The 23,635-nt window shown below is 56.6% G+C and overlaps 1 protein-coding gene and 1 non-coding gene across 3 annotated transcripts in view; both read right to left on the bottom strand.

Annotated features, from left to right (window-relative positions):
• CRTC1 (CREB regulated transcription coactivator 1) overlaps window positions 1-23,635 on the bottom strand; it is a 78,748-nt gene that overhangs the window by 20,490 nt on the left and 34,623 nt on the right. The window contains exons 2-8 of one of the 2 annotated variants that reach the window (XM_060144820.1): window positions 12,350-12,466; window positions 11,073-11,120; window positions 9,382-9,519; window positions 8,297-8,358; window positions 6,182-6,276; window positions 4,055-4,140; window positions 372-412 (exon numbers count right to left, since the gene is read on the bottom strand). In XM_060144820.1, the coding sequence (XP_060000803.1) occupies window positions 372-412; window positions 4,055-4,140; window positions 6,182-6,276; window positions 8,297-8,358; window positions 9,382-9,519; window positions 11,073-11,120; window positions 12,350-12,466 (587 nt within the window). The remainder of the gene's footprint in view (window positions 1-371; window positions 413-4,054; window positions 4,141-6,181; window positions 6,277-8,296; window positions 8,359-9,381; window positions 9,520-11,072; window positions 11,121-12,349; window positions 12,467-23,635) is intronic. The other variant, XM_060144821.1, reaches the window with a different exon arrangement.
• LOC132518901 (U6 spliceosomal RNA) lies at window positions 3,589-3,695 on the bottom strand. Its single transcript, XR_009540025.1, has one exon. It is a non-coding gene; the product is annotated as a U6 spliceosomal RNA (small nuclear RNA).

The raw sequence follows: 23,635 nt of genomic DNA, 5'->3' as shown, positions 1-23,635 counted from the left end.
TTCGTAGGCGCAAAATGACACCCCATAATTAGGCACTGCCCTGCTGGAGAAACGACTGTCAGCACCTCCAGTGGAACCTCAGGAAGCTGCCTATCCCTGTGGGATGGGGGCCGGGGTGAGGGTCCTCCCACTGCCCAGGAAAAGGGTGTGTCTGAGGGGTGAGTGTGCTGGGGCTAGGACAGGGGCTCTGTCATCTCAGGGAAGGAGGGGTAGGCGTGTCCCCCTGCAGTGGGGCTTGCTGGGTGGCTGCCAGCGGTACAGTGTCCCTCTTGTCAGGATATGTAGCCTCATGAGCGGAGGGGAAGCCCTGGCATCGTCCAAGCAGCCCAGGGTGGCCTTGGGCACACAGGGTGGGCCCTGCTGAGACTTACTTGATTCCAGGGACCTCGCAGGACTTGGGCCTGGACCCCGTCTGAAAGAGAAGACAGCAGAGGCTGAGCTGGCCTCCTCATGTGCACTGCTCCTCCTCACAGCATGGCTTCTCCCCACCAGGGCTAAGAAATGCTCAACAAGAATGGAGTTCATCTGCAGATGAAGAACTCGTGGCCCCATGGCATTGGGGGGGCCTGCCCCAGACACACCCAGGGGCAAAACCAAGAGTTGTGTGGAGATGGTCTTTCTACAGCCCCCTCCCAGCTTCAACTCTGTCTACCTGTGGGCACAGGTCCCCTGTGAGAGCAGGCATTGGGGAAGAAGAGGAAGCTTGCCCACTCTTCACATCTGAACCCCCCCAGGGCTGTACCATGGCTGTTAGCAGCCAGCCGGGGGGCAGGGTTACTGAAAACTCCAGGCTAACACCCTGTGTCACTCCTGAATGGAGGCAGGCAGGGCTCCAGTGGCAGGGGCTACCTCTGTTCTGTGTGCCTCTGTCCACGGCAAGGAAGGACACCACGTGGAGAAGCCTGAGGAGGCTCAAACCGCATGCCCTAAGTGACACAGAGGGCGCTCCCCACACCCCCTGCTGACCCGCCTTGCAGCGGTGCGGTGCCCCAGAGCTGCGACTCCCACAGGCGACCCTGCTGCTGACGTGCTCCCTGGCCCACGCGGCCCAAGGACAGAGACCGTGGCCGCCCTGGACACCAGCCCCGGGGAGAGGGTCCCAGAGAAACCCTGTTTCCCCTTCTGTGAACCCGGGACACTATCACCATCCAACAACTGCAGGCTCCAGGCAGGGTCCCCAGACCTGTTCAAGGACAAAGGAGGAAACTCTCTTCCGATGGCAGCAGACATGACTGGACAGAACCTGGCATGCCAGTGGCGGGCTCGGCTGTGTCATGTTCCCTTATTCCTCTCTGCCTCTCGGGCCCTGGGGCAGACACTCCTGGCTGACTGTTACAGGAGCATGGACACACCAGCGGGGGGGGGGGGGGGGGGGCGGGGTGCTAGGCCTGCCTCCCATGCACATACCCAGTGCGGTGGGGTGGGGGAGGCCCGACTGGCATGTGACCAACAGGCATTTAGCCCCTGCAGGGAATGCCGGAGGAACGGGTTTCTACTTGGCCACAGGCTCCTTAATTCCGTGGGTAAACACTCGCTTCATTACCAGATTTTTTTACAAAGCACTTTGACAATGACTTTTTCTAAAGAATCTTTTCAAAAGCATTCCACGAATGTTATGGGATCCTAAGAGATTTCTAAACAGTATTAAAAATTCACCCATCACCCCCCACCCCACCCCCAACAAATCCACAGGAATTCCTTTACTGACATCCTCACAGATGCATCGTTTTGAGCGGCAGTTAAAGGAAGTCTGGCCAAGATGCTGGGCTCTGCCACCATCTTCTCACTCCCAGGATGCTGGGGCCGTCCCCCTCCCCAGAGTCACGACGCTAGCCATCTTCACTTTCTTTATGGCAGCACCACATTTGGGCATGTGTAGGGACCCTGATGTCCTTACTGACGCACCTCTCTGCAACTAGACGTTTCAGTTACTTTTTGACTTTGTTTGGGTTGTTAGAATTTTTAAGTTTCTCCCCCCAAGTTTGAAAATCATATGCGTTCCTTGTGCAAAACTGGAACATGCAGACGGGGATTAAAAGGCCAGGGCTTCCCTGGTGGCGCAGCGGTTGAGAGTCCGCCTGCCGATGCAGGGGACACGGGTTCGTGCCCGGTCCGGGAAGATCCCATGTGCCGCGGAGCGGCTGGGCCCGTGGGCCGTGGCCGCTGAGCCTGCGCATCCGGAGCCTGTGCTCCGCAACGGGAGAGGCCGCAACAGTGAGAGGCCCGCGTACCGCAAAAATAATAATAATAAAAAAAAAGGCCAACAGTGCTGCTCACACCTGCACTCGGGTCTCCCCCAGGGCCTGGTCCTGCACGCCCAGGGATCTGTTGGCATCTTTACGTGTCTTGTGCCTTTCTAAACAGCTTTATCCTGCTCTTTCCACATACCAGTTTTATCACAAGTCTCTCATGCCTTTAAAATTCCTTCAAAGATCCCAATTCACACACACAGAGCTTTCCACATGAGGGACTGAGGACAGTTTCCTTATAAATCCCCCACTGTCGAACATTCAGGTTGTTTCCTGTTGATTTCAAACGTTCTGAACACATGCCTTTGAGGAACATAGTGCTGTCTGCTCGTTCATCATCTCCCTCCGAGTTCCTGACAGGGTTTCAATTTAAAAAAAAAAAACATTCAAAATTGCTTTAGTGTTAGTGCATTTTTGTCCTATTCAAATTCATTGGGGGCTTCCCTGGTGGCGCAGTGGTTGAGAATCTACCTGCTAATGCAGGGGACACGGGTTCGAGCCCTGGTCTGGGAAGATCCCACATGCCATGGAGCCACTGGGCCCGTGAGCCACAACTACTAAGCCTGCGCGTCTGGAGCCTGTGCTCCGCAACAAGAGAGGCCGCGATAGCGAGAGGCCCACGCATCTTGATGAAGAGTGGCCCCCGCTTGCCACAACTAGAGAAAGCCCTCCCACAGAAACGAAGACCCAACACAGCAAAAATAAATTAATTAATTAATTTTTTAAAAAATTCGTTGAAATCTGTATTCATGGCACAAATTCTATCTTATCACTAGCCATTTTTGTAGGTTGAACTTGAGAAATTTGTTTCTGGACCTTGAAATAACACAGAAATCCCAATCCAATTGGGAATTCCAAGCAGACTCTGTACTCTAATAAAAGCTGCAATTATTGTGCAAGTGAGTGGAAGTTTACGTTTCAGAATGAGGACAGGGAATTCCCTGGAGGTCCAGTGGTTAGGATTCCGTGCTTCCACTGCAGGGGGCACAATTTCAATCCCTGGTTGGGGAACTAAGATCCCGCGTGCTGTACGGTGCAACAGAAAAAAAAAAAAAAAGAATGACGATAAACGATGATAATTACCCAATACTGTGGGTTAGTAGAACGATCACAGGCTAAAAATTAGGAGGTATACGTTCTAAACCCTAAGTGTCTTCACAGCCTTGGGCAAATCACTTAACTTCCCTGGCTTCCATTTCTTTCTTTCTTTTTTCATTGAGGTATAATTCGCATATAATATTATATTAGTTTCAGGTGTACAACATAATAATCCGATATTTGTGTATACTGCAGTGATCACAATAAGTCTAGTTAATAGTTAACATCTATCACTACACATAAAAATATGGAACGCTGTGTGAATCTGCACATCATCCTTGTACAGGGGCCATGTTAATCTTCCCTGCACTGTTCCAATTTTAGTATACATGCTGCCAAAGTGAACATAGATTTTAATTCTTTACATGGTTTTCACCAGTGTAACAGGCCTGCCATTAGTATTCAAGGCTTATGCAACTGGTCAAAACTGAATGAGGTTTAGGCAATTCCCTGGTGGTCCAGTGGTTAGGACTCCGCGTACTCACTGCCAAGGGCCCCGGTTCAATCCCTGGTTGGGGAACTAAGATCCCGCATGCTGTGCAGCACAGCCAAAAAAAAAAAATGGAACGAGGTTCACACTTCAGGGAAGGCAACACTCCCCCAAGGTGCTATTCTACCATCTTCACGTGGGTTGTGCTAAAAAAAAAAAAAAAAAAAAAAAAAAGATCAAGAAGGAAAACCACTTCCGAAAACCCTTAGGCTCTTACCTTCTTGGTGTCCCATGCCTGCTTGGAAAGGTTCTTGTCCATCTCTGATGTGGTCTCCTCCATTCCAGGGACTGTTAATAGTAAGACTGGGGTGGGGTGGGGTTGGAGAAGAAGGAGAAGCAGAAAAGGAATCTTTGCAGCTGTGCGGTGGCACCAGGAGGGCACTTCCCTGACATACAGAGTCGCGACCGTGATATGAATGAAGCTGCCCCAACAGTGACTTCTGGGGATTGTACTAAAGCAAAAAGGAGTTTCGTTAAAAAAAGAAAGAAAGAAAGAAAGAAAAGTGAAAAAAAAAAAGTCAGAGAACTTGTGACTTATAAAGAAATGAAAATGAAAGCTCTGGAGCTAAGGACGTGTGTCAACTCTGCCTCTCACAGGACCCACTCAGGCCTCGGGCTGCAGAGAACAGCCAAGAATCTCTCCCCATCTCCCATGACTGGTCGCCTCACCCCGTGCACCCCACCTACAGCCCTGTGGACACCTGCCTCCCCCTCTGGGCTGTCAGCACTCAGGGGCCGGGCCCTTCTTGGGCTTTTGGCACCAAGCCACGTAGCTCAACGTAGTCTGAGGTCGAGCCAACCGTGGTAGCTACGGCTCTGTGAGTTAGCTGCAATGCCAACCAGTCCCAGAGGAGGAAAGGAGGAGAGAGAAGGTCTAAGGGACTGGAATGGGCATCGGTCGAGGCCCTGGAACCAGCTGTGCCTGAAGGCCCCTTTCCTTAAAACTTTCAACACTTTCTTTATGAGATCCAATTTCCTGATCCCTGTTGGAGGTTCAGTGCTGCAATAGCGCCACTATGAACATAATTAGAAGGAGGAGGTTAATTCCTCCTTCTAGAAACCTGGACTGGGGGATGGGAGGACAGCCAGGCTAACACCAGACTTCGTTACTGCCTGGGCCCCTCCTAGAGCAACGGGGAGAGGTGATGTGTCCCACCCCCCCCAACCCACCAAGGCCAACTGGACTCTGAGCTACCAGGGGTCCTTCCACGGTCACAAAGAGTCCCTGGGGAGGGCGAAGCCCACTCACCCACCCCCAAAGCCCCAAGTTCCTGGCGGACCTCCCTCAGGATAGACAGCGCCCTCTGAATTGCCCCCAGCATCAGGAACAGGAGGGAAGTACCAGGTCCATTCTCGTCACCCCTAGGCATTTGGAATCCTCGCTTTTATTATGGAGACATTCCCTTCTGCAGTCTCGCCTCTGATGCCCAATGAGCTGGAAAGATCACATGAGGACAGCCCCTGCCCACCAAGGGGTGAAGTTCTGGTTGACCATCCTTCTTCTATCAGCAAAATCTCCCCGGTATGTTTACATACTCACACAGTGAAATGCTACCCAAAAAGTGGTAAACGTTTGGACCTGCAGTGTAAATGATTAACTGTCTGGTTTCAGTGTCCTGGAGCAGACCAGGCCCACATGGGCTTCTAGGGCTGGCCTCATAGCGTCACACTCCCCTCTCTGGGTGACACTGCCCCAGTTTTTAAGATGCCATGTACCTTCCTGGAAGGTCCCAGGGATGCTGCCTCCATACCTGCCTCCAAGGAGGAACTGAGGCCTGGGCACAGATCTGCCCCAGCTGCAGGGGTGTGTGCATGACTCAGTTGGAAAGGAGGCTCTGGACAAGAGTTAGGGAACAGTTAGCCTCTTTCCCACACACTGTTGCCAGGACAGACCCTGTGGACCAAGAGGTTCTGAGCATCAGAGCCGGGAAATGATCCAGTGTGAAGCCCTGGATCAAACGATACCTGAAGCTGAACATCTAGCTCCGACTGTTGGTCACGAGCTGATAAATGCCCCTTTTCCCCAGGCTTGCTGCTCCCAACATTTGAAAGAATCTGCAAGGCCCCCAGACTGCACGGCCATACCCTGAATCCATAATCAGAAGCCAATCTGAGTTTGCAGGGACCGTTTTCTCTGCCTAGAAAACTCCTACGCACTCCTCAAAATCCAACTCAAATAGCGCCATCTCAAAGTTTCCCTGAACCCCTCCCCTTGTCCCACAGCACCTGCTGAGTCTTCCTTCTCAGGTCTGTCCACCTACATATTTGTGACCTCTGGGAGCACAGCGGTCAGCCACTGGACTTGCCTGACCCCAGGAAAGACACCCATGGGCCCCGTTGATACCTTTTTTCTGGTGCACGTCCTGGGACCCACCCGTAAAAGGCTCTGGCTGGGTGGGCGTCATTGTGCTCTGGTGAAGGGCAGAGTCAGAATTGGTCCTGGGGAGAGGAGAGAGACAGTGAGCCTTGGCCCCAAAGGGGACGAAGGGACAGTCCTGGTTCCACTCTATCTGGGACCCACCCGATGGAACAGGGTGGCAGTCATGGGTCATTTTTGTGAGCTGCGTACCTGAGCAAAAACCCTGAAGAACCACAACAGTGAGTTTGGTTTTCGTCTGCAAAGGCTGCAGCAGAGCTGTCCCTTCGTTCCTAACCAGCCCCTGCCCATCCCTGCCCCTTCGATGGCCTTCGCGGCTTTAGGGAAAAGGTAGTGCTTTCCTGTTGAAACCCTGAAGAGAGAGGGCCTGACAGTCCCACAGTGGCCCAGCCTTGGGTGTATGAACCCATCATGGAGTCCCCTACTGGTGACCAATGGCCAAGGGGGGGTCTTGCTCCAACCAGCCCAGTGCTCCCAGGAGTCTGGGAGAGGCTCCACTCTCTGCCCCAATAACACAATCTGCCCCCAGCTGCAGGTGCCTGGAGGGAGGGTCCTCAGAAAAACCCCTCAGCTGCCTAGGAAACCAGGGGCAGCCACGGGGAGCTGGGCAGACACGCAAAGGGCAGGTCCAGCTGCACAGCCAATTCGGGGAAACAGCCACACCCCCCCAACGGGGATGTCCCAGACACTGAGAGTGACGTGGAGGAAACTTGGCTCAAGGACAACAGCAGGTTACAGAGGACCCGGCTGTCTCTGACCCAGGGGCCAGCTGAGCTGTGAGGAGCCAGGGGGATTCTGGCTCCCCACCAGCTGTCTGTCCCTGAGCAAGTGTTCTGACCTCTCTGCGTGCTTTCTTATGCCTAAAATGGGGAGGATAACAGCACCAACTCCACAGAGCTCTGTGCGTCTTACATCAGTTAATGTATGTGATGGTTGAAATAGGACCTGGTATATGAACACGTGCTTAGTGGGCATTTAATTATGTTATTTTTAAAATTTATTTCTTTATTTATTTATTTTTGGCTGCATTGGGTCTTCATTGTTGGGTCTTAGTTGCTGCGCGCGGGCTTTCTCTAGTTGTGGCGAGCGGGGGCTACTCTTCATTGCGGTGCGCGGGCTTCTCACTGCGGTGGCTTCTCTTGCTGCAGAGCTTGGGCTCTAGGCGCGCGGGCTTCAGTAGTTGTGGCACGCGGCCTCAGTAGCTGTGGCTGACGGGCTCTAGAGCGCAGGCTCAATAGTTGTGGCTCACGGGCTTAGATGCTCCGTGGTATGTGGGATCTTCCCGGACCAGGGATCAAACCCGTGTCCCCTGCACTGGCAGGCGGATTCTCAACCACTGTGCCACCAGGGAAGTCCCTAATTATGGAAGTCCCTAATTAAAAGACATATTTTGTGCTGTGGTTTTTTTTTAATAGCTTGTTTACTTTGGGTCTTTGTTTACTGAAGTCACCTACATATGTTTTTTTGCGTATGTGTGCTAAAATAAATATAAAACTTGCCTTTTTAACCATTCTTAAGCATACACTTCTATGTCATTAAGTACATTCACACTGGTATGCAACTATCATCTGTGTTATTGTAGGTATTTATATTAACTGTATTATTGTTGTTATCTTAGATCTTCCTAGATGATGGCATTATGGACTTTTTTTTCATCTTCTAGATGCATTTATGTATTTTCCTAATCTTCTAGTAATAAATATATCATACTTTTCCAATCAAATTTTCTATGGCTTTTCAGGAATGTGGGAAACAATCATAATAGAGCATTAAATAAAGCAAGTGACATCACTGAATATTCACTACAATCCCAACTTTGTTTAAAAAAGAAAAGGAAAAAAAAAAGTCATAAATAGAAGGGGAAAAAAAAGTCATAAATAGAGGGGAAAAAAAAATCCCTGGAAGACCCCAAAACTGTGACCTCATTGTTTACAGGGATAGAGCTGATTTCTAGAAACTTCTGGATGCTTCTAAGTTTTGTCATTTTTAAGTGACTGCATATTGGTTTTCCAAGCACGGCCACGATGAAAGTATAGTTTTGTTTCCAATGAGAGGGCTGGGGGTTGGTTCTGGGTCACTGACCTTCTCCAGCTGGTGTCCGCAGGTGGCGAGAGGTACACGGTGCCATATGGGCAGCTGTCCGCGTGAGTATAAGTTAAGGGGATGGTGCTGTCAGCTGAGGCCCTGCCCCGAGCCTCAAGAACCCTGCGCTGGCCGGCCCGAGTAGCCAGGCTGCTGGGAGCCGGCAAACAGCTGGGGCCTCGGGGCGGGGGCCTTTCCTGCCTGGCTGCGAGCAGCCCCCAGGGTGCAGCCCCATCCACCTAGCACTCAGCACTCACCCCCTGCAAGCGCACGTGCAGGCTGCACCCCTTCCAAGAGGGGCCTCAGCCATGAAACGGGGGCCCGTAGGGGGGGCTGCAGGGAGTCTAGTTCAGCTGACCCCGGTCTTGACTCTTAACTTTGGGCTGACGGGGTGACTCCCAGGGCCCGAGGGCTTGGTCTGGTGCCCAGTTGCTCAGGCTCCCCCAGCCCGTGGAAACGAGAACCAGGAAAGAACAGGCTTCTCTGTTCTAGAGAGCCGGGGTTCCCAGGAGCAGCCACTCAGAACGCAGTGGCGGGGGAGCCTGGCTGGTTAAGTACCAAGGGGCAGCCAAGTCGGTGGTGGGGGTGGGATTCCTCACAACCTCTCTGCTTGGCAGAGGTGCAAAGGCAAATTCTGTGTCTTCCGATCAAGCCTCCCTCTGATCTGTGTCTGGCTCAGATCCCCCTCGGCCCCACTGCCTTGGCTCCATACTGCCCCCAGAGGGGTCCACCACCATGGCCCTGACGTGTGGGTGCCCTGCTCACAGCCTTCCTGGGCCCCACTGCCCAGTCAGGCATCTGAGCATACCCTCCCAACTCTCATTTCAGGCTGTGTGCTCCAGTGGCCTACTCTGTGTCACTGTTCCCTGTGCTCCCCTAGCCCCCGCCTGGCTAAAGGCTCCTCAGCTTGCACTGCCTCCTCCAGGAAGTCTTCCAGGGTTGCCATGCAATGGCACCCCCTCTTGGTGGGGCCCGGTAGCCCTGGAGGACTGGAGCGGCCCTGATTCTATCACTGAGCTGGCAGCAGGCAGGTCCATCAGCTGGATGAAGTGGTCCCCGCCCCCCCTCCTCTGGGAAAAGGATATCTGCCTTCCATGTTTGTCCACTGACAGAGGCCGGCGATGTGGGGAGCCAAGGCGGCCACGCTCCCGGTACACTCTGTCCACTAGCCCATGGTGCCGGGTAGTTCGGCTGGTGTCCAGGCCTGAGGACTGGAAGGGTGTCTGGGGGTGGGGAGGGAGGAGAGGAAGAGATGGAAAAAAAGAGAGAGGAACCCAAACCACGGTTACCAGCTATGGTCCAAGATCTGACCCCAGCTCTGCCCCCAGGATCTCGCCTCAGGGTCCCTCTACAACCCCCCTGCCCAGTTCTGGGGACACCCTCGGCTACTCCAGACGGACTTCCTTTCCTCCTCGGCCCCTGCCCCCAGCCTCCGAGCACTGTAGGGGTGGCGGCGCGCTGGGGTTCCAGGTGCCGGGGCGGCAGGCGTGCAGTGCAGCTGGCATGCACGGGCCAGGCAGAGCGGCGCAAGCTCGGGGCCCGGAGCCGGCCAGGGTGCCAGGGGTGCAGATGGCCCGAGCACCCCCTCCCAGCCTCGCCAGGTGCAGACAGGCCTCCGCCCTCTCTCTCCGGGCCTGGCCGGCCTCCTCTCCCCACCTACGTCATCCCTGGAGGGGCCTGCCAAGAGACAGCCCCAGGGCTTCCAGCCCAGGACGTCAGGGGCCCACCTGGCCAAGTGCTGGCTCCCTGGAGGCTCCTCGTGGAGCCTGGGGCTGGTCCTGATTGAGACTCGGCCCCCACGCACTCTCCCCCACAGCCTTGTCCCAGCACCACCGGCAGCCAAGTGCAGGCACTTTCCGGAGCCCTGGCCCACAGCTTGGCTGGACGGGGCTCCCTTCCAGCACCTGGGGCTGGCATGAGGCCCCCGGTCACGCCCGGCTCCCGCTCCTGGCTCCATGCTCCTGAGGTCCCCAGGAGCCTGCTCTCCACCAGCCCTGGTGCCATGGGCCCCTCACCATCTGACTGGGGTGAGACTGGCAGCCTTAGCTAGCTCTGGAGGCAGCTACCAGCCTCCTACCTGGCCATCTGGCCCTCGGGCCCTTCTGTCTTCTCTGGGCAGCCAGGCAAAAAGCAATTTCCTCCGGAAGAATGCCACTGGCTGGCTCACTGCTCTTCTCCACCTGTCTGAAAACCTCGGCTAGCATTCAGGGCTGACTGCTCTCCCTGGTGTTTGGGGACCCCTGGCGTCCGGGGACCCTGTCTTTCTCTGACCCAGCAAGGACGCTGCCAGCTTGGGTCTTTCTGTGCTTCTGCCTCCAAAAGGCTGTGGGCCCGGGAGATAGCAGTGACCGAGGGAGGGTAGGAACCTCACTGTCCAGGCACAGACACCAGAGGACAGGGGCCGTTCATCTCCTCCCAGAGATGCCTGGAAGCCCAGAGGGGAAACCAAGGCGGCTGAAGCAGAGCCAGAGGCACAGAGAAGCTCGGGCCCAGCCACAGCCCAGCTCGCCAGGCCGAGTTAGGATCCGCGCACACGCATGTGCATGTGTCACAGGAACGAACCATGCAGCGTTGGCACGCATGCTAGGATCCCCCGGGGAAGGGGTCTCTCGACGCGACCATATGCACTTCCCCAGACAAGGGGGTGCAGAGCGAATCTGCTTCCGTTTGGCAGACGGGACACCTCCCGCTGGGCCACGGGGGCGGCCGCACAGGAATACCCAGCGCCCGCACACGTGCCGGGGATGCCGAGGCCTCAGCCCAGGGGCTCATTTACCAGAGAGACAGGAGCCGCTGCCAGAGCCTCCCCCAGATATCCGCTGGGCTGAAAATGCAAAGAACCAAGACTTTGAGACACTCCTGCCTCGCCTGGCCCCCCAGTGGGAAGCCCAACAGGCCCCCATGCACCCTCGGCCCACGGGGGCTCTACAGTGGCCTCAGGCAGGGCCAAGTTTGGGGATGCCCAGCGAGACACTGTCCTTGACGGAGGAGGGGATGGGGAAACAGAGGAAGAGGGGAGCCAGGGAGGAGAGGAGAAAACCCAAACTAGAAAGGGCCCTGACAAAGAGGTGAGGCTTTTGGAGCATGTGAAGATCAGCCTGACAGCCCCATGCATCTATCTGCTCTGATGTGGAGGCCACGTGAGGAGGGCCGTGCTCCAAGAGGCCCTGGGGATTCAGAGCTGAGCCAGCCGGACCCCAAGCCAGCCTGCGGGACCCTGGGCTGGTGCCCTGACACATCCCAGCAGCAGTGTGGGAGGAGTGCAAGTTGAGGAATGACTGCGGGGTGGGTGGGGGCTGAGCTCCCTGTGGGAGCGACCCAGCTCCACCTGGCCTGTCAACATGCTAAAGGACGTGGCTGTCTCTGGGGCTCTGTCCCAGCCACGGGACAAGTGCGTGGCTGTTCGGTGGACCTGTCCCTGCAGGAGTCCAGATATTGTGCTGGGGGGCGGGGGGCCCAGCTATCGGCCCAGCTCCTGGGCCCACCGTGCCCCCACTTCCACCTGCAGACCAGGGTCGAGGGACATGGCCCAGGAAAAGAGGCCGGCCCTGCACCAGGCAGGCGGTGGACCTTATCTGTTCTTATTTATGATAAGGACGTGCGCGGCAGCTATGCGGCCTGCGGGAGCCGTGCTGTGTGGGTCTCTGCCAGAAAACGTTTGCAGACAAGTGGGGTCAGGCTGAGGGGCCTCCTTCTGAGAATTGCTGGGCTTGCGGATTAGTGAAGCGGGACGGAGCCAAGCCCCAGAGGCCCTGAGCAGTTCCCGCTGCCGCACAGTCGGCCAACAGGTGTAGCGGCTGCCGAAACACTCACAGCCAGACCTCGGCCTCTCTGCGGGCTCCGCTGACAGAGGATGGGCAGGGGGGATCCGGGTGAGGCCTGGCCAGGCCATCCCAGGGGAAGGAGTAGGCGGGGGCTGGGTGGGCGGCGGCAATTGTCTGGTGACCCCAGCTGTTCACCGGCTGTCATGCACGCTCTCTTGCTCTGTGGCCAGGGCCCAGACTGCAACACACTCCAGGTGGGAGGTGGTGTGGGAGAGGAATGGGGGCTCACCTGGAAGGGCAGATCCACGGTGCCGCTCCCAATCTGGTTCACGTTGGGCAGGGACCCGCCATAGTACTGGCCACGGCTTGGGCCCAGCTGCAGGTACTGGGACTTTTGGAGCTGGAGCTGCAAGAGAGAAACCGACAGCTATAGTGTGGGGGGAGCGGGGGTGGTGGTTCCTGAGCACACTCTGCGGAGCATCATTCCCGAGGGCCCCAAGTAGTGGAGTCAGTGGCACCGGGCACAGAGGGTGTGGCACCCCCATGACTCAGATTCTCAAAGGAGCCACGATTCTCTCCACCAAAACCAGCAGAATCAGAGACCCGAGACGCCCAGGTGGCCCTCCCCAGGCAGGGAAACTCGCCCTGGGGGTGCTGCCTCCATGAACTTGAGGGGGCGTCGCCAGCTGATTCAGACAATTTGTGAATAAGCAAGAGTATCAAGTGGACCTGGAGCCTGGAGCCTGCGCAGGAGGCCCCTCACCCCCCCAGGGGAGCCATTTCTTATCACGCCAAAGGCTGCGTTCCCGGGGTGCGGGCCAGAGGCTGCGAATTTACGCCCGGACACAGGAGAAATTGTCTTTCCACTGGCCTGAATCAGAGAGGCCAGCTCAGAAGTGCAGTGCTGGCTTTCAAAGTGCAGCATGTACAATCCCTCTGACAGCACACACAGGGCGAGAGGGTCTGCCAGACCCCGCCTGAGTTCTAAGGAGTCCTGCCCAAGCCCCCAGGCTCCTTCTGCCTGCCCCGCCAGCCTCACGCATTACAGAGCCTTCGTCTGGGGTGGCTGCATCCCTGCACGGTCCTCTGCCCATCACTCGTGTGGGGATTCGTCCTGCTGGGCCAGGCCTCAGAACCAGGAGTCCGGGGCTCCCTGACCAGCCACGGCTGCCTTGGTGCGGGGCTGGGACCGGGCCTTTCCTCGCTGGAGCATCGATTCCACTTTGCCAGGAATAGCAGATGCTCGTGACCTGGTTGACACCACCGGTGGCCCTAGGCCCTCAGCCAGGTCCCCAAAGCCTGTCAGTCTGCCCAGGCTGGTATGCAGGTGCTGTGACGGAGGGGTGGCAGCTGGGCACCCGGGGAGAGGTGGGTGTCCGCTCCAGCCGGCTGGGGCGGTTGCTAGGGTCGACGCTGTGTACACAACAAGACCGGCTCACGTTCCCTCACAAACAGCTCCTGGCAGCACTCCGTTTGCTGTCCGCCCACACCGCCCGGCACTCCCACGCCAGACCCGGCTTCCTGGGGGGCCTCCGACACCGGAGGGGGAAGTGAAGCTCGGGAACTGGCTGCTCGCCCGGCCGAGCACCTCACCCAGGTAAACAGCTGTTTCCTGCGAGCTGCGGTGGAGCCAGGAGGGAGATTGACCTTGCTCCATTCCTCCGCGGGTGGTTCTCAGGCATCTGTAGGGTCCGGCCCAGGCTCTGTCTCCAATGGCTGGAGACGCTCACCGAGAACACCCCACTGTGTCCCTCCCTGCGGTTGCACGAGATGAAATAGGCTAGCCCCCGGTCAGGACGGAGGGGGAGGCCAAGTAGGATGGGCGATGGGCACGGGTTACCTTGCACCCGAGACCCGCCCCCCCCCCCCCCCCGCCAGGCCCTTCTTGTGTCTGAGCCACGTGGCAGGAACTAGCCTTACATCCACCTCTCAAGAACCACCTCTCGAGTACCATGTGGCCCTGGGGAGCTACAGCCCCCTTCTGGGCCTCAGTTTCCCCCTCTCTAGAGTGGGTGGTCCAGGTGAGCGTGTGTGCACAAACGCCGGTTGTGTGAGATACAGGAAGTGCTTATAACACACGTGCTTCTGTCCCAGGCTGAACGGCCAGCTCTGGAAACCGCGGCATTCTGGAAAGTACTCTGCAAAGCTGCCACGTTCCGGCCCAGAGGGAGCCCAGACTGGCGACAGGCTGCTCGTGGCTTGTGCGCTGCTGCAACAGTGGCCCTCTGGCGGAGGCTTTCTTTCCCTTGATGGTTCCCAAGCCCCACCCACTGTGCTTTGGGAATGTCAGGCTTTGTGGTGCGGCCTCTGGAGTGGACACAGTGCGGGGCCCCACTCGTCCTTTGGGGGGGACCCCTGTGCTCACCGTCGGTTGTATGTGGGGCTGTGCAGGAGAGTTAACCTGGCCCAGGGCAGTTTGACCTTTGCCCCCAGCTCCTGGGAAGTGAAAGCGCTGCCTGATAAAGAGTGTCTCTGTTTGCCTAGGTCCTCGGGCCACGCTGGGTATCTATGCCAACAGTGTGACTGCGGGTGGAGGTCTCAGGCCAATGCAATACCAGCTCACCCTCTGCAGCAGCTGCAGACAGCAGTCAGCAGCGTCTGCGTGGCGAACCCCAATAAGAACCCTGGACACCAAGGCTTGGGGCACATCCCTGGTTGACAGCCCCCATGTATGTCATCACACACTGGTGCTGGGAGAAGCAAGCACTGTCCGCGTGATTCCCCGGGAAGGGACAACCTGCAGCTCTGTGTTTGGAAGTCTCCTGGCCGCCGCCCCACGCCAGCTGTGATCTGTGTCGTTTCACTGTAACAGACCCCGCGACCGTATGATGGTTCTCAGTGACTCCTGAGTCCTTCCAGTGAACTGCCGAGCTGAATGTAGTCTTGGGAACCCTCGAATTCTGCAGTTGGTGTCAGATGTGAAGGTGGTCTTAGGGACCCCCTTAACTTTTGCAGGGGCTGACTGCCATCCCAGGCCTGGCCAGGAAGCCCCAGGAGTAAGGTCCTGGGGTGAGGAGGTGCCAGCCTGGGCTCCACCCATGGGCCTGATGCCTCAGAGGGTCCACAAGGAGGAGAGCAGAGTGACACCACCAGTCAGGGTCTAACAAGCTGCCTGACGTTGAAGTTCATGCCTCTTCCCGCTGTCAAGCCACAGTCCCTCGTGCATCCCTCCACCCAGTGGTCCTCACTCTGTACCCCCTCGACGGCGCTTCCTACCCTACCCTACCCCCAACCTCGCCATAAACCCGGCATCCAAGCCAGGGTCTAACACTCAGCAGCACCTGCTGGTGGAACAAAGAAACACAGAACACATGAGTGAAGGAATGAATCAATGAATGAACACCACTGCTCCCGCTCTCAGGAGGTGACTTTCACCAGCCAGGTGACAGTCCCATTTGGAGGCCACATAAGAACCTTTCAGGACACCAACACAACTCCTGATGCCCTCAGGAGGCTTGGGCCACCCCTTCCCCTCACCCCATCCTCATGGGTTTTGGCAGAGGCAGGCGCAGACAGGGCAGTGAAGTCTGGACAAGGCTCAAAGGAGCTGTGACTCCCAGGCTCCCCCTTGCTTTTGGCCTGCGGGTCAGACAGTCTGGGGTCCAAGTCCAGGCTCCCCAACTGTAAGAGTGGACCCCACTCCAGATGCTGAGGGCAGGCAGATGCCCCATCACCCACGCTTTCACGGTGGCCTCCTTGCCTTCTGCTCTCCCCACTCTTCATTTCCTCTGGCCACCTGACCCCAAAGCACCCCGAGTTTGTGACTCCCCCCAGGGCCTCAGCCTGTGACAGCTCCCCCTCCACACCCACCCTGGGGGGGCCTCCCTGACACCCCACCCAAGGAGCAGGCCCCCCCAAGCCACCTTCACACTGGCCTCTGGCTTTGTTGTTGTTGTTGTTTTTTCCGCCCGTTGCAGAGCACAGGCTCCGGATGCGCAGGCTCAGCGGCCATGGCTCACGGACCCAGCCTCTCCGCGGCATGTGGGACCCTCCCGGACCGGGGCACGAACCCGCGTCCCCTGCATCGGCAGGCGGACTCTCAACCACTGCGCCACCAGGGAAGCCCTGCTGTTGTTGTTTTTAATAAAGTTTTCGGTTCACAGAAAAACTGCAAAGATGGCACAGGGAGTTCCGGAATCACCCTGCCCAGCTTCCCCTAAAGCTACCCTCTTCCTTTACTGGGTCAAAAGGAAGAAAAATGATAGCACCACTGACTGACCCAGGCCTTTTCCATATGCCCCTTGGTTTGTCTAGCCACGTTTGCCCCATCCAAAATGCCTGGCCCATGAACCCTGTCCACCATCCCCATCCTGTAACCGCCAGGTGGCGGGCTCCCGAGACTCACGGTCTACTGGTCACAACGTGTCTGGTGCCAGCACTGCATGGGGCCACGCCGGACCCCCAGGAAGTGCTGCTTTATGTCTGGCCTTGCCTCCCACCAGCATCCTGCAGCCCCAGATCTTTCCAGAACAGTCCAGTTCGTGTCTCTCAAATCCTCTTGCTCCCACGTGTGAACCAACCAACCAACGACGTGGCGCCACACCCTAGGGGTCAGAGGTGTTTCAGGGTTGAGGCTGATGGGGACACGACAGATGACCAGGAAGCACAGCATAGGCCTTAGGCACCCTCTGAGCCACCCTCCCACCCCAAGTGTTGCAGACGGCACCCCTGAGCCCCCGCCACGGGCCACAGAGCCCTTCTCAAGTCTCAGCACATTTAAGCATCACAACTGCCCTGTCTCGGGTGTCCTGAGGCGACCATAACAAATTGCCACAGGCTGGGTGGCTTATAACAACAGGAATTCACTCCCTCACAGTTCAAGAGGTGGAAGTCCAAAATCAAGGTGTGGACAGGGTTGGTTCTTTCCAGAGGCTCTGAGGGATGGTCCGTCCCAGGCCCCTCCTGGCTTCGCGGGGCGGGGGGCGGGGGGGGGCTCCAGGCATCCTTGGCTCACAGCTGCCTCACTCCGATCTCCGCCTCTGTCTCTACACGGCCTTCCCCTCTGTGTCTGTGTCTCAAATCCCCCTCTCCTTTCTCTTAGAATAATACCTGTCATTGGATTCAGAGCCCATCCTAATTTAGAAGTAATCTCATCTTGGGACCCTTAATTACACCTGCAGAGACCCTCCTGCCAAGTAAGGTCATATTCCCAGGTTCCAGGGGTGAGCACATGGACATATCTTTTTTTGGGGGGTGGGGGGCGTCATGAGGCATGGGGGATCTTGGTTCCCCGACCAGGGATCGAACCTGTGGCCCCTGCAGTGGAAGTGCAAAGTCTTAACCACTGGATCACCAGGGAAGTCCCCAGGACACGTGTTTTGCAGGGACACAATTCAACCTAAGACAGGCCCTTTGGGGGTTGCCTGGTGGCCTAGTGGTTAGGATTCCAGGCTTTCACTGCGGTGGCCCAGGTTCAACCCCTGGTCGGGGAAGATCCCACAAGCCGTGCAGCGAGGCCAAAAAAAAAAAAAAAGAAAAGAAAAAAAATAGTAATAAGACAGGCCCTTTGAGGAGGTTACCAGCACACTCTGCTTTCCAGATGGGAAAACTGAGACTCAGCAGGCAAGGGAACTGCCCAGGGCCATCAAGCTCAGAAGTGGCCAAGTGGGGCATAGACTCCACTCCTGGAACCTGACTCTCGCATAACCCTGTGGACCAGCGGGTGGCTGGGACCGCAGAGTGTCCCAGAGGCCACATCACATCACAGATCAGAGCACGCCAGCCCTTCTGGGAGCTTATAGTCAGAGCATCAACCCAACCATTTCGGCTCTGCCAAGGGGGACCCAGCACAAATCTCACTATAAAAAGCCACTTCAGGTCCTGCTTTCGCCCTGGGCCCCTCGTTTCCACACAGGGTTCCCCCGCCCCGGCCCCTGACACAGCCTGAGTGAGGACTGGCCCTCCCCCCCCAAAGTCCTTCTCCCCCACCCGACCCCCACTCCCCCTACAGAACCGTGTATAAATGGGTGGCTTCTCCAGCCTCTCCCAACCCCCTTGCTGATAGGACCCCACAGGGACAGAGTTGCCCAGCACAGCGTGCATCCCCAGTCTGTGTCCACATCCCTACTGGGCACACAACCCCCGATCCTGGCACCGTCCAAGGGGCTGGGAGGAGTGGGGGCCACAAGGCCGGGGAAGCACGGGGGCCCGTGGCCCTGGGAAGGCATGGCAGATGCAATCACTTCTCCAGGGCAGCCCCCGTCCTCTGGGATCCCCACAGGATACAGCAAATTCCCATCTGCCAACCCCTCCCAGGCCTCGCTGTCTAGAAGGAGCTGGCCTCGGTCAGGTCCATCAGCAACCACCATGGCAACTGGCCAAGCTTCTAATGAAATTAAGGGGAGTAGCTGAAGGCTGAGCTCTGTCCTGCAAAGCCAGGGCAGGCATGGGGGCCACAGCAGAGCACCAGAGAGGAGCTGTGAGCTCTCAGCAGACCTGTTTCCCCCTCTCACCAGGAAGGTCTGCACTGTCTGGCCCTCTGCTCTCCCTCCCCCAACCACTGTGCTCTACCAGCTGAGGTAACTGCCTCAGGGCCTTTGCACTGGCCCTCCCTCCTCCAGAAGGCTCTTCCCGCTGGGCCAGCCCAACACTGCGCACCTCTCCCCCACGGGGTCACCTCCTTCCTTCCACGGCTCACTATCCAAAACCACCCGACCAAGGTCTATCTCCTCCCATTAGACTGTCAGCCCTGCAAGGACCCTGGCACAATGGAGTAGCTTGGCACTCACACGGGGACTGAGAGACCAGATAACAGATGAACATGTGAATGCAGGAACAACTAACTGTTCGCTGTGCTCAGAATCCCAGGCAGGGACAATGTTTCTCCTGTGCCCACATGGGACAGCCCACCCCCCGACTCTGGGGAAACTGAGGCCCAAGGAAGAACAGGCGGCTTCCCAAGTACACGAAGAGCCACTCGTGAGAGGGAGGTGGAGGGCAAATCCCACCTCAAGTGCAGGATCCTTCTGGGACCTGAGTGCTGAGCAGGACCCCAGGGGATTCGCACACCCTGGCCTGAGCACGGCCCCTCAGGGCTCCCCTAGGTGGAGTCCTCAGCAGGCTGCCAACAGCAGAGGGGTCACCTTTCGGGGTTATTCCCTGGGAGGGAGAGACCAGGGCTTCATCAGGTTCTCCAAGTATTCCAGCAGCAGTAGGGGCCTGTGGAGGGAGCCCCAGAGAGCCCCTGAAAGGGTCTGATTCTGAGTCACGTGGAGCTGCCAGTGCATTTTCCGGGGCCAGCAGTCCCTGAGAGGTGTGTGCACCCCACTTAGTCTGGCTGTGTCCCTCCAGGTTCCTTCCAAGGCCTGGCCCCAAGTGCCTGCCTGGTCTTAGCTTGCGCACCAGACGTGAGCTTGGGGAGGGGAGACGGCCCCTCCCAGGCTCCATTCCCAATATCTGTGGGTCATGCCGTCTCTCCCCACACCTCTCGGAAACCTGGGGCTCTGGGGGAGACGGCTGTGGCAGCACAGGTACCCAACCAGGAAGGCCCGGAACCACTCTTCTCCCTTCTTAAACATTTTTTTTTCTTTGTTATCAAAATAAAAGTCACACAACATAAAATGAACCCTTTGAGGGGCTTCCCAGGTGGCGCAGTGGTTGAGAGTCCGCCTGCCGATGCAGGGGACACGGGTTCGTGCCCCGGTCCGGGAGGATCCCACGTGCTGCGGAGCGGCTGGGCCCGTGAGCCATGGCCGCTGAACCTGCGCGTCCGGAACCTGTGCTCCGCGACGGGAGAGGCCACAACAGTGAGAGGACCGCGTACCGCAAAAAAAAAAAAAAAAAAAAAAAAGAACCCTTTGAAATTGTACAATTCAGTACCATCTAGTACATTCACAGTGTCGTGGGACCATCACCTCTAGCCAGGTCCAGAACATTCGCATCACCCCAAAAGAGACCCAGCGCTCATTAGCAGTTGCTCCGCATCCCCCCACCCAGAGCCCCGGCAACCACTAACCGGCTCTCTGTGTCTGTGGATTTGCCTGTTCTTGATATTTCACAGAAATGGGATCACACACTATCTGTCCCTCTGCATCTGGCTTCTTTCTCTCAGCGTGGTGTTTTTAGAGTTCGTCCACACGGCAGCACGTGTCAGAGCTTCATTCCTTTTTATGTCTGAATAATATTCCACCGCGTGGATGGACCACATTTTGTCCATTCATCTATTAACGCACGTGTGTTGTCCCACCTTTTGGCGACTGTGACTAGTGCTGCCGTGGATGTGCATGTACAAGTATCTGAGTCCCTGTTTTCAAATCTCTCAGGTATGTACCTCCAAACAGAACTGCTGGATCATATGGTAACTCCATATTTCTCTTGTTGAGGAACTGTCAGACTGTTTCCCACAGCTACTGCACCATTTTCCATTCCCACCAGCAAGGCACGAGGGTCCCAACTTCCCCACATCCTCATCAACACTTGTTAGTGTCTGTTGCTTTGACAGTAGCCATCCTGATGGGTGGGAGGTGGTATCTCATTTCAGTTCTGATTTTCATTTCCCTGATGACTACTGAGGTTGAGCATCTTCTCATGTGCTTATCGGTCACTGTACATCTTCTTTGGAGAAAGGTCTATTCAATTCCTTTGCCTTTTAAAAAAATTGGGTTGTATGTCTTTTTCTTGTTGAGTTATAAGAGTTCTTTATATATTCTGGATCTTAATCCCTTATCAGCTATATGGTTTGCAAATATTTCATTTTCTTGACAGTCTTTTGATGCATCGAAGTTTTAAATGCTGATATGCTCCAATTAATCTATTTTTTTTTTGCTTGTGCTTTTAGTGTCACATCTAAAACTCCATCCCTAACCCAAGTCCAGGAAGATTTACACCTATGCTTCCTTCTAGGAATTTTATAGATTGAGCTCTTACATTTAGGCTTTTGGTACGTTTTTAATTCACTGTTGTTGGAAATTCCCTGGTGGTCCAGTGGTTAGGACTCTGCTTTCATTGCCAAGGGCCCGGGTTCAATCCCTGGTCGGGGAACTAAGATCCTGCGAGCCGTGAGGTGCGGCCAAAAACAGTAATAATTCACTGCTGTTAACTTTGTTGCTGCCCCAGTCCCACCTCACCATGGGCCCCCACGCCAACTGACAGCTCCACAGTGAGGAGAGCCAGGCTGCCCCCACGAAGCGTGCCCGGTACACTGGAGTTTCTCATTACACGTCTACCGAGCATGGGAAGGAATAATGAATGAACTCGGGAATGAATGAAAGCATCACAGGCATGTGGCCGAGCGTGGATTCCAGGCTGAGTCACCCCGGCCCCCGGCCCCCCTGGCCGACTGAGACACTCCCCAGCTGCCTCCTCACTCGTTCCCAAAGTGTAAATACAGAACCAGATACACAAACACCGAGTGCGCCTCGGAATGCCTTTAATCAGGCCCTGCTGCCGCTGCCAAATCCGCATCCCCAGCTGATTCGCAGGGTCCGCTCTGAGCATGTTTTGTTTCCCTCGCTGGTGGCCGTTGTTGAGCACAGACGGTCGGGCTGGGATGTAGGAAGGGTCCCTTGGGGTCTGAGTGCAGCACAGCTGGCTCCTGGGGGGCCTCTCTCCCCTGCCCGCCAGCCAGGCACCCACTCTGGGTGGGGCCTCGAAGCAGCCCTGAGATGGGGAGACATGGCTTCACCTCCGTTTTACAAGGGGGGAAACTGAAGCCCGGGGGGGAATGACTGGCTCGCCCTGAGGTCACCTGGGAAACGGGACGGGGCCTCGGTTACAATCCAGGCTCTTTTCCTGGCAAACCTCAATTTCCCGGTGGCCCACAAGGCCCTCCCCTGCCTCCTGCCTCTGGGCCCTTGCACCCACCTCACCCTTTTCTGGAACCTTCCATGGAGCTCCTTCTCATCCTTTGGGTTTCAGCTCAAACATGACAAGAAGCCTACCCTGACCCCTTACTTCTAAAATAACCCTCTGTATTAACTCGGGCCGCTGTAACAAAATACCACAGACTGGGTGGCTTAAGCAGCAGATGTGTACTTCTCAGAGTTTCGGACGCTGGAGTCTGAGATCAGGGTGCCGGCACAGCCTCTGGTGAGAGCCCTGTTGTTGGCCTGCAGAACGCTGCCTTTTCCCAGTGTCCTCACGTGGCCTTTCCTTGGGGTGCGTTCAGTGAGAAGTCTCTCTCTCCCTCTTATAAGAACACCTGTCCTATCGGATCAGGAACCCTCCCTTATGACCTCAGTTCACCTCAATCACCTCCTGCACGCCCCATCTCCACATAGGGTCACACCGGAGGCTAGGGCTTCCACACAGGAATCTGGGGAACACAGTTCGGTCCGCAGCACCCTCTCACGGATAAGCTGCCGGCCTGTGTCTGTCTGGTGGGCCAACAGGCCCTGACAGCTGGGGCCCTGCTTGCCTGGCCTCCATAGGTGCCTCAGGGACCAGCTCCCATCCTGAGGAAGCAACCATCGACAGCTGTATCTGTTGTTCTTGTGGTTTGTTAATATTTATTTAGTTAGTTAGTTATTTCTGTGGCTGCGTCGGGTCTTAGTCACAGCGCATAGGCTCTTCGTTGGGGTACGTGGGCTTCTCTCTAGTTGTCGCGCTCCAGAGCGCACGGGCTCAGGAGTTGCGGCTTGCAGGCTTAGTTGCCCCGCATGGCATGTGGGATCTTAGTTCCCTGACGAGGGATCGAACCCGCGTCCCCTGAATTGGAAGGTGGATTCTTAACCACTGGACCACCAGGGAAGTCCTGTGTTTTGTTTCGTTTCGCTGCACTGCACAGTAGGCAGGATCTCAGTTCCCTGACCAGGGATCGAACCCACACCCCCGGCAGTGGAAGCACGGAGTCCTAACCACTAGACCACCAGGGAATTCCTAACAGCTGTATCTGGAATTGGGAAGCCCAGAACCGCCCCACACCCTGAGTCCTCTGGGAACACCCACAGCTAGCCAGGCCCAGGCGAAGCCCAGGGACCCCAGGACTCTCCCAGCAGGAGCCCCCAGGGTGTAGGGTGGGGTGGCCTGCAAGGATAGGTCTTCTCTGGACCTGTCCCGGGAGTCAGTGAGGCGGAGGTGACAAGTGGTGCGTGCTGCTCCGGGGCTGCCGAAGACAGAGATGTGATGGGTGGACAATCACGGCTGGCGTTTCCAGAATCAGTGGCCCAAATGTAAAGTCATGTGCCTGTTCACCAGGGTCACGGGTGGGGGCTGGGTGGGGGCACGTGCAAGGCAGCACGAAGGAGCAGGAACAGCCCAGGATGAATCGGCTCAGCCACTATACGGGGGCTGCATGCCCACCTGGAACCTCAGGATATGACCTTGTTTGAAAATAGTTTTTGCACCTGTGATTAGTTCAGGCTCTTGAGATGAGGTCATCCTGGATTTCGGGAGATCCCTAAATCCAACGACTAGTGCTCTCCGAAGAAGAGAACACAGAGACGGACAGGGAGAAGGCCGTGTGAAGGTGAAGGCAGAGATCGGAGGATGCAGCTACAGCCAAGGGTTATGAGGAGCCACCAGAGCTGGGAGAGGGGCCTGGGACAGACTCCCACTGAGAGCCCCCAGATGGATCCAACCCTGCACACACCTTGATCTGGGACTTCTCGTCTCCAGAACTATGAGGGAGTAGATTTCC

Source organism: Lagenorhynchus albirostris, chromosome 3 (genome assembly GCF_949774975.1).
Source record: "Lagenorhynchus albirostris chromosome 3, mLagAlb1.1, whole genome shotgun sequence".
In the NCBI taxonomy this organism is placed as follows: domain Eukaryota; kingdom Metazoa; phylum Chordata; class Mammalia; order Artiodactyla; family Delphinidae; genus Lagenorhynchus; species Lagenorhynchus albirostris.
This window is presented reverse-complemented; position numbering and strand designations above follow the sequence as displayed.